The following is a 10956-nucleotide window of genomic DNA, read 5'->3' as shown; positions in this document are numbered from 1 at the left end:
TCTTAGCCACTCGAGATTTTAAAAACAGCAGGATAAGTCTATTCGAGCACTCTCACTTTTTAGAGGTAGCCTTCTATTCGGTTATACTCTGCTCTATAAGAGCGGGAGGTTCGTCAATCCTAAGGGCCAAATTTAGGTCCATGTAATCGAGAGTAAATAACACTATTTTTTTTCAATCTGAAAAATTGGATTCATCTAATAAGGGAATGTTACTAAAACTGTCAATGATGAAAGAACATGATACAATAAGGAACGAAAGAAAAGATGTTATTATTGCTTAAATGAGACTCATGTTGAAAAGGTAACAACTGAGACCCTTTATTATTTACCTTTTCTAAGACAAGCATAATTGGGTTATTATCATTTTACTTTTGTAGAAATAATAATACTCATAGTTTCTTCGTCTCCTCAATTCACACGAAATTGACTTCAATTGATGAAACTAGCAGTTCGTGTAACCAGAGACAATTCAGCATTATACCTTTAAGTATAATGCATGGTTCATGGGCCGGTTTTATACATTTACTATTGTACCATGTGTGAATTTGAAATATTGTGACTTACCTTTGGGTATAATTATTGTTTTATAAAGTCACACACAATCATAGTACCGAATTTTAATATGGTCTAAAAAATCCTTAATAAACACAACTCAAATCACTTTGATGATTGCATGAGTCAGTTAATCAAGATCTTTTACCGTAAACATATTTGCATTGTGGAGCATGTTCATGCACAAATAATAATGCATGTATATTTATGATGAAACATGTATTATATCATCAAAAATATAAATTCATGCTTAAACTTATATGCACAAATAAATTTTGATAAAAACATATCATAAATATCATGAATTTAATCATAATTCATGCTTAAAATATTATGCATAACTTAAATAACATAAAACACATGTATTAGACATGCATAAGTCACATTTTCTTAACAATAAACACGTATAAAGTACGAAAATTGATAAAAACATGCTCTTTTGAGTAAAACTTGGGGTCCTCATGCTGTAATCGGTCACAAACTACTCTGAACCAGTCTAAAACAATCCCGAATTGGTCATTTAAGGGCCTGAACCTGTCTAAAACATAAATAAAAGCTTATAAACCCTTAAAACCGAAAGAGAAAATCCTTGTTCCTTTACTTATACATGAAAACATAGTTTCTACATCTTGGAACCAATAAAAAACTTATAGGAATCGATAAAAAATGGCTTCAAACCAGTCTCAAAACGCTCTGTATCGATCACATAACTGGTTCAGGTATAAGTAGTGCACGAACTACTTTTTCGAATCTGATCCAATCCAGATCCAATTCTAGTTCTAATAGATTCTGGATCGGATCCCTCCTGTCTAGATCTAGACCCACAATGATTGGGTCATAGGTTCGATCTCATGATCCAAACCCGGTCTAGATCCAAATTTGTAACAAATCCACGTTAGAACCAGATCCAATCCAAAGAGGACCTGGGTCAGATTCGGACCTCAACCCGATCTCGGTCAGGACCCGGGTCAGATCCAGACCTGGAACCCGATCCATAAAAGATCTGGGCTGGATCCATATCCATGGATCGGGTTAGACCCAGACCCGATAACATAAAAGGGTTCTGGTCCGGGTCCGGTTTCGTCCAATAGCTCGGGTCCTGACCCGTTCGACCCGGTTCCTTAATGGATCTGGTACATGGATCAGGACTGACCCGTCCTGCTCAGATAAGAGGTAGACCCGAAACCCAAATGGGTCCGGGTTTGATCCACGATCAGGTCTGATCCTGAACCAGACCCATAAATTTATATGGAATCGGGCCTGGTCTGATCCCATGGTACGGATCTGGTTCGGTCTCCGAAAGCGGGTCCAGTCGCTGGGTCCGCATCTGGACCCAACCCGTTAGGCGTTTTAAAATGAAAGAGAGTTTCGGTTTCTGAGATACCAAAAGGGCAAAACCCTTCGGCCTCCCCCTTTTTTCTGAAGATGACACCACCGCCCTCCCGTTTCAGAGGATGGCACAGGCGAGGCCATCGGCAAAACGACGATCAGCTCTCTTCCTCTCACTGAAGACTGCAATCGAGTACCCGGCATACGCCGGTGCAGGTAAGGGTTAACTCTGTTTTTTTTTATACTCATCTACCGCCGGGGCTGCAGTAGCCACTGTTGGCCTGCTCGGCCGGCAAGAGTAGGCGGTGGTGTCGTCGAACCCCATCATCCACCACTGTTCAACGACGTAGGAGAGGAAACCCGAAACCGACAAATGAAGGGGTTTATTTTGGACCCAAAGCACGCTTGGCATTGGGTAGAGTCGACAACTGCAATACTAACTTCTTTACTATCAATATATACTCATTAGAAAAATAATGATGATAATAACATTTACTTTACTACTTTTCAATAATTTTCACAACCACTTCTGCATCACACCAAACGAACAGGAAAGGAAAAAAGAAAGATAAAAAAAAATAATAGAAACTCTGAAAAATTACAAAGCCCACACGGACAGAAAAAGAAAATGAAAGAAAAAAAAAGAGAGACAGAAAAAAGACTACGCCTTGCCTTCCAACCTGGCGCACGTCAGGCCAACGCAGGCGTCGACGAAGTCATGGTCGATGAAATCAGTGGAGAGGACCTGGATCCTATCTGCAATCCCACGGTCCAAGGCCTCAGAGATGAAAAGCCGTGCGAACCCGTGGATCCGATCCGTGACGGGCTTCACGCACACCACCGGGTTGTCCGCCTGCGGTGTCACCGTGTTCTCGACCCGGTAGAAATACTTCCGACCGGAAACCGGAGGCTGCTCCCCCAAGTGCTTCAGGTTGCTCTGGAACTTGGTCATGGGCAGGTCCGTATCGATCCAATTGTCCACAAGATAGCCCCGGCTCCATAACGACGATCCCGGACCAGGTGGGGCAGCCTTGCTCGGCTTCCATACGCAGATGACCCGTCTCGGCAGCATCTCCCCCACCGTCCGATCGAACACGCCATCGTCCTGATGGATCAGCAACTCACCGAGCTGGTCCACGAGGTACGTGTCGAAGTCTGGCGGGTCGTCGTGGCCGAATTCTGTTCGGATCTCCAGGAGGATGAGTTCTGACTGGGTCTCGGAGAGGAAACGCTTGACGTCTCGGAGGACGACGTCGACGCTGTAGGTGGTGAGGATGCCGTGGCAGACTTGCCGATTCTGGTTGACTCGGATGTCGAGGACCCGGGTGCCCCTTACGAGTTGGCGGTAGATGGAGCAGGATTGGCATTGGGCGAAGGGTCGAGAGACGTATCGGATCCCGATCTTGTTGGTGGCGGAGTCGTGGGTCCCGGGCCACACGATGTCCTTGATCCGGAGCCTCTGCAGGTCGAGCGACGACATCCACGTCTTGCGGTCAGCGGGTCTGTAGTCCGACCCGGGGAAGGAGATGCCCCTCTGCTCCTGCAGCTGGGAGAGTTGCTGCTTCTCTCCGGTCACCGATTTCCTCTTCTCCACCTGCTTGGAGACGTGGGCGCCCATCTCTCTCTCTCTCTCTCTCTCTCTCTCTCTCTCTCTTCTTTTGCAGCAGGGGAGGAGAAGAGTTTGGCTTTCTGGTGGGGTTTTAATGAGACAAAACTATTCGTCTCCGACCTTGTGATGGTAAAGACTTTTCTCTTCTTTTTCCTTTGGGTAACAAGGAGAGAGGTTGCAATTGAAAATGGTGTACGGTTTTCTTATTGAACTTTTTTTATATATGTTTGTTAAAACTTAAAACTATCTTGGGTATTTTTTTTTGTTTTTTTACCAATTTTCATTTGTTTGATTTTGTCATCGACGCCCACAGATATACATAGAAAGCATAGTGACAAATATCGTGAGATTTATGAAAAATCTAGCGATAATATTGCGAGAAATTGCCTGAAAGTTTAAAATGGCAATTTCTTGCGAGATTTATGAATAAAAACATAAATACCGATTTAAACGTGATATTTATGTTTTAAACAGCTATTTATCGCCAAAAAATCATGTATTTTTATTTTTAAATAATTTTCATTAATATTTTCTTATAAAAAATAGTTTTTATATTTTAAATTATTTTTTTATTGCAGAGATTTTGCCAAAAAAATGCAAGATTTTATGAAATTCTTTCAATTTCTCACAAGTTTTTGAAAAACGAGAAATTACGGATAAAAACGTTTGTCACTATGATAGAAAGTGTGGATTTTGATACCATTGAATTTATTTTATCGAGATTTTCTTTTGTTTTTTTTTTTGGACAGAAAAAGCTGGGGTTAGTCAGACCCCTACCAGTTATACAAGTATACAACCATACCATTAGGATTCGAACTTGCGACGTCCAACACAAGGTGACCAGCACTAACTGCTCCTGCCAGACAAGCGCAACCCGTTGATTCCTTTTGTTTTTCCTCTTTCTAGAATTAGGGGTTGGTTTCAATGCATATGTGGAAATCATTAATCAGTTCTGTATTTTTTATTCAATCATTTAGTTTCCTTTATATAAAATAATAAAAATAATCTAGATAAAATAAATAGGTATGAAGAGAATTAAAGAGGTGTTGGGGTCATGTTTATGACATTTGCTAGTTTGGTTGTTGTTCTTTTTTGTGTTTCACATGGGTTGTTTGGTTTGTGGTGTACCGTCGTTTTCTACGGTTTGGATGTCGTTGTCACACACTATGCTTAAATACCTACAGCTCTTTTAGAGTAATTATTAGAGCAATTCTTAATAAAGTCCTATCATTCTTACTGATATTCCAAAAGGATCCTATATTTTTTGAAAAGACATTTCGGAATGCAGTACCTTTCGGTGAAACTGTCAATTAGAAACCTCAGTTGGATGAACTCAGTTAACTGTAAGACTAAAATTAGTTTGAAACACACGGGTGGCGTACCCTTTGTCACAAGGTCGAAGCTGGGTGTACTCCTAGTGGGTAGGACTCGGACCCATTTTGGGGCTTTCAGGTGAACCGGGCAGATGCCAACATTATTTGAAACCGCTGAAAATGCACCAGTGAAAAGCTTTTACTGGCACTTAATATTGCCTAAGCAAAAAGATTCCACTGGCTCTCACTTTGAGCCAATGAAAACTGGTGTCACTTAAGCAAAAAGTGCGCCAGTGAAAGTGTTTTTCATTGGTGAATGTAAATTGCGCTAGTAAAAGCTTTACCGGTGAGGCTTTTATTGGCGTATTTGTTGCGCCAGTAAAGGGTTTAATTGGTGCAAACACTGCGCTAGTAAAACTGAAATTTAGTGTTAAGAGATTTTCAGCCCAGAGAAATGGAAATTAGTTAATCATAATTACATGGTATTAACCTACTAAAACTCTCTGGAATAGGAAAGACGCCTGTAAGCGTGCACACTGTACACACATACAAAAATCAGAGAACTAAAAGAATTCAGATATATTCCTTGCACAAAAGGAACTGAAACCTCTCCTCCCCCAACTCTTGAGACATTCTCCTTCAAATCAATTGTGCACTGCATGATAGTAATTATTAAAATTTTGAAGCAAATATAACAGTGTTAAACTAAAGTAGAAATAAATTTACAAGGTTCGACACTTGTCATATCAGATGCTATGAATGATGCCAAGCAACTTACCTGGTGTTTCCGTAGCATATCAAGCCCAAAGAGAAACTCCATGTTAGGAGCATCTTGCACCATGAATGAGCAAGGATAAAACACGTGTCCAATCTGTGTCAAGCTCAAGCATATTCAGTGCACAATGAAGAATCATCTAACACAACACTTGTTAGAGTGTCTTTCCTATACATACTGCTGCACATCTTGACCTAGTGCCCTCTTTCACTGTAACTAAAGGACATATACAATGCAAGCTTCATAAACAGTAACATAATGCTTTTTCCTAATATATATAGTGACTTCAGATCTTGGCTTAGTGCCCTCTTTCAATAAAACCCAATGACATACCTGTTGGAAAAGGAATATAATCAATCATAGTAAATTCAGTGTTTACCATAATTGGTGCCACACGTATTCGGCCAAGTATCTCTGCCTGACCAGCCCCATGAGCAATGCCCTTATAAGGATGATCTAAAAGGCTCAATAGCCTGCAAGAAAGTTATCACGGACAAAGCAGAAGAGTATTTTTATTGGTGACATCAACTAACAATGAAAAGTAAGCCAAGGCATCTTACTGAAAAATGTTCACTTTCCACCAGATAACAAGAAAACAGTTTGGCAAAAAGATCAGAATTTCATTACCACATAAACGTCTCAAATTGTGCATACTTTCAGAGATGCGAGACATAAACATAAGTTAGTAACTATATCAAATCAAATCCACTAAGAAACATATAGCTATGAAGTTAATAGAGTATGATGTTACCTTGAGCAAACCAAGAAACAGAATATACGAGAAAATACATAACAAAAGGTAGATTCTGTCGAAGTTTCCAATGTTTAAAGTCAATGAAAGAAAACAATGCATGTTAACACATGAACTGTGACGCTGGAGATAAATATTGGGGTGAGGAGGGTTACCTGCAGGCCCTCTATTGTGTTTTTGTGTACATTTTACTGTAGATTTTTTGCTAACCTGCTAAACAAAATCAGGAGGATCTACTAATGTTGGGATCCGATCCATAGAGGTCTCAACTATGAGGAGTATAATTCGGGTCTAAGTCTGACCCAGACCCAATACATGGGTTTCGGGTGGTCCGGGTGTAAGTTCGACTAGGAGGGAACCAGTAACCGGGTCTTGGTCTGATATTGGGTCGGATTAGGTCTAGAACCAGACCCTGTTAATCCATTATGGAACAAAACCGGTTCAAGAACTAATTCGGTCCTTTTAGGACCGATTCAGGAATTTTTGAGACCAGTTTTGGGATTTCTAGAACCAGTTCATGAATTCAGAGACTGGTTATGGAGTTTCTGAAACAGGTTCATACATTCTGAGACCAGTTCTAAGGTTTTTGAAACTGGTTCATACATTCTGAGATCAATTCATGAGTTTCCAGGACCGATTTGGGGTTTCTGTGACCGGTTCAGGGTCTTTAAGGACTTATTCATGCTGTTTTTAAACTCCAATCTTAGATATTACTTGTAAAAGCTTTTCTTTATCATAACTCTCATACTTTTATTTTTTACTTTAGCATGATATTTGGTGTCTTTCACATTTTTTGATTTATACATGGTTATTTAAGCATGAGATTATGAATGTATAGACTATTTTTGTGTTGTGACATGTCTTGTAAATACTTACGGTAAAAGATCTTGATCAACTCACTCTTGCAATCAACAAAGTGATTCGAGTTGTTTTGATTGAGGGTTCTTTTGATTGTGTTGAGAGTGATATTCAGTATTACAATTATATGTGACTTTATCAAATAATAATTATACTCAAAGGTAGGTCATTGTGTTTCAAATTCACACAGAATGTAATGGTAAGTGTGTATACCAGCCCATGAAGCATGATTGTACCCAAAGGTATAATATTGAATTGTCTCTGGTTACATGATTTACAAGTTTCATCATTTAAGAATTAATCCCTTATTAATTGAATAAACAAAGTAGCTATGAGTATTATTGTTTTCACCAGTGCTTGCCTTAGAAAATGTGAATAATAAAAGGTCTCAAGTTTATCTTTTTAATATGAATCTTGTATGAACAATTATTAAGTGATTTCATTTGTTCTTTTAATACCAGGTTCCTTGATCGTTGATGGTTCTAGCAATATCCGCATTTTAGATGGATATAACTTTTTTGATTTGAAAGAATTTGTATTATTTACTTTGGGATACTTGAACCTAGATTTAGCTTTAATAATTAACGAACTTCTCGCTCTGACAAAGCAAAGTACAAGTGATCAAAATGCTACCTTTGAAAAGTGAAAGCTCTTAAATAAGCTTCACTTGTTGCTTTTGCGATCTCGAGTGGTTAAGAATATTCGAGGTGTCATCTCTCATTATAGAACAATGAAGAAATTTTTGAGTCATTGGGACTTAATTTGTTAGTTTTAATAAGGCTAGGATCAGTACTCTCATGTCCAAATTGGTATCTATGAAATATTTTAGAGATAGACATATCTGACAACACATTGTTAAAATAGAGAACATTGCATCTCAACTGAATGACATGAAGCTATCAATTTCTAATTTCTTCTTAGTTTATCCGATTTTGACTTCGTTGCCTATAAAATATGAACCCTTCAAAATCTCCTACAATACACATAATAATGAGTGGTCATTTAATGATCTCTTAACTAAGTATGTTGAAGAGAAAGAAAAATTGAAGGATGAGAATGCGCAATATGCTCATATAGCTTCTCATCAGGTAAAGTATAGGCTTGGGGCAAAGAAGGGTTTCTTCAAGAAGAAAAGCAAGAAGAAAACCTTTAGAGCGAGTTTTAACTCTTAGGCGATTGCCAAATCCTAGACTGGAGGTTTATCTATAAAGTGTTTCTTCTGTAAGAAGAATGAACATAAAAAGGTGGATTGCCTGAAGTATAAGAAATAGCTCTAAAAGAAAGGTAACAAGTCATTTATTTTTTCTCATGAGTGTAATTTAATTCATGTTTTATTGCATAGTTGGTAGATTGATTCTGATGTCATGGTGCACATTGCCAGCTCTTTATAGGCATTTTTGAATAAAAGAGAACTAACGAAGCATAAAAAAAACATCTTCTTAGGAAACACAATGTGTTCTCATATAAAGAACGTTGAGACCACCATAGTTGTTTTGGAGACTGGATTCATTTTAGATTTGATTGATACATTTTATGTTTCATCTTATAGTTGAAACCTTATTTTGATTTCAAAACTTGATAAGTTTAGTTTTACATTTAATTTTGAAAACTCTAAGCTTATTATTGTTAAAAACAAATCTACATGTGTGTGTGATGATTTGTATCGTTTAAGAACCAAACTCCATATCTAGGAATCTCACTCTATTGAGAATATAATGATTGACAATAAATGTAGTTTAAAGTTTGATCAATCATATTTGCTCTGGTATCGAAGGTTAGAACACATCTCAAAAGAGAAAGTTCAAAGACTTGTGAAAGATTAGATTCTTGGATTCCTTGACTTCACAGATATTGAACTATGTGTTGACTGAATAAAGGTTAAGCAGTTCAACACATATAAGAAAAATGTCAAACGCCACAATAAAAAATTAAAGATTGTGCATACAGATATTTGCGGGTCATTTTCCCCATGTTATACGAGTGAAAAGTATTTTGTCACCTTTATAGATGACTACTCGTGGTATATGTATCTCTACTTACTATTTGAGAAATCTAAAGTCTTTTAGGTTTTTAAGGACTTCAAAAGAGAAGCAGAGAAACAGTGTGAAGTTATAAAAGTGGTCAGGTTTGATAGAGGTGAAGAATACTATATTCATTTCACTGAGATGGGACAAAAGAAAAGGTCATTAGCTTTGTTTCTAAAGGAAGAAGACATTATGCTTCAATACACCATGCTTGGTAGTGCCTACCAAAATAATGTAGCTAAAAGAAGAAATTGTTCTTAAGAAAATGGTTCCAATGATGTTAAATCACCAAAATCTTTCCTTGACCTTGTAGGGTAATAAGACAACAATTTACATATTGAACAAAGTTTCTACAAAGGCTATTCAAAGGACTCCTTATGAGTTATAGACTAGTAGGAAACCTTCCTTATTATATATGCATATATGAAAATGTCCAGCTGAAGCTAAATTATATAACCCACATATGAAAGCCTGTGATCCTAGGATGACGAATGATTTTTTCATTGATTATCTAGAAAGACCTTTTGTTGTTCAGTCTTGTGTCGTTCGACAAGGTTTTATAATTCGCAAACCTGAAGTCTGCAAATTTTTTTAGTTTCGTCATCCGCTAACCTTCTGTTGTCCGGTGTTGTGTCATCCAGCAAGGTCTTGTCATCCGTAGACCCATGTGTCTGTAGATCCATCGTTAGACCTACGTATCTGCAAATCCGTTGTCTACCAAGATCTGCCATCTGGGAGACCAGTCATCTAGCAAAAAATGCCATCGGGTAGACCAGTCGCCTAGAAGACAATGTCATTTGTTATCTTCAACTCTGGCAAGATCCGCCGTTTGGCAGCTTCTGCCATCTAGTAGACTCGTCGTTCGATAGACAACATAGTTCACTTTGTCTGCAGTCCTGGTCAGTTCCATCATCCACCAGTCTACGATCGTCTGGTATACCAACCGCTTGATAGCTTCTACCATCTAATAGTTGTGTTGTCCATTAACCTTTTGCAATCTAGTGACTTTTTAATTCGTTCATCTTTGTCATTCACTGCGAAATAGTGAAAATCTCATCGTTATTATTTCTATATTTTTGTTTGATTTGATTTTCGGGTAGATTCTATTATGTTTCAAGGTTTTAGTTATTTTTATTGTGAATATAGGTCTTTCTTTATTATATGTATGCATAAACATCAGGTTTAGGCCTATCACACCCTAGAAATCCTTGTTGAAGATTTTCATGCCATATAGAAAATAGAAAAAATACAACCTCCAGCAAGTTAGGATTTGTTTGGGACCTTATCTAGATCTCTTTTGTGTGCTCTTGATTTTTATCTTACTCTTAGAAAAAGACATCATCTTTTATTAGATTTTTTTTTTAAAACTCTTGTCATATCATTTGGATCCTCGGATCCTCCTATTAGTACTCTTAAGTTGTTAGCTTGGGTATATCGATGGTGGTACCATTGAAGTCGGATAAACTCCATCAATACTCTTAAGTTGTTAGCTTGAGTATATCGGCGTAGACCTGGGAGGGAACCTTGAACCTTAGAACTCGAAGTGACCTTGCAGATTTGTGAATACATATTTCAAGGAGAATTAAGGTATCTATTATTTTTAAAATACCTCGTTATTTGTTTGGGTCTATGTAAACCAATTGTTTGGGGTATAATGAATACCTGATTCAAAACCTAAAAACTTTAAATTTAATCCATCCTAAAGGAACCACCTCTGGAGAATCTCACATACGTGATGTCACCCT

At 37.9% G+C, this 10956-nt stretch overlaps 1 protein-coding gene across 1 annotated transcript; it reads right to left on the bottom strand.

Moving 5' to 3' along the window:
* Positions 1-2358: 2358 nt before the first annotated feature.
* LOC149835632 (uncharacterized) lies at positions 2359-3755 on the bottom strand. Its single transcript, XM_090010600.1, has one exon. The coding sequence runs from the start codon at positions 3497-3499 to the stop codon at positions 2543-2545; it is 957 nt and encodes a 318-aa protein (XP_089866726.1). The 5' UTR covers positions 3500-3755; the 3' UTR covers positions 2359-2542.
* Positions 3756-10956: the final 7201 nt, after the last annotated feature.

The sequence above is a fragment of the Nuphar pumila genome, chromosome 6 (assembly GCF_984573655.1).
Source record: "Nuphar pumila chromosome 6, dmNupPumi1.hap1.1, whole genome shotgun sequence".
Taxonomy (NCBI): Eukaryota; Viridiplantae; Streptophyta; class Magnoliopsida; order Nymphaeales; family Nymphaeaceae; genus Nuphar; species Nuphar pumila.
The sequence above is the reverse complement of the archived record's forward strand: the minus strand, read 5'-3'. Positions and strand labels throughout refer to the sequence as shown.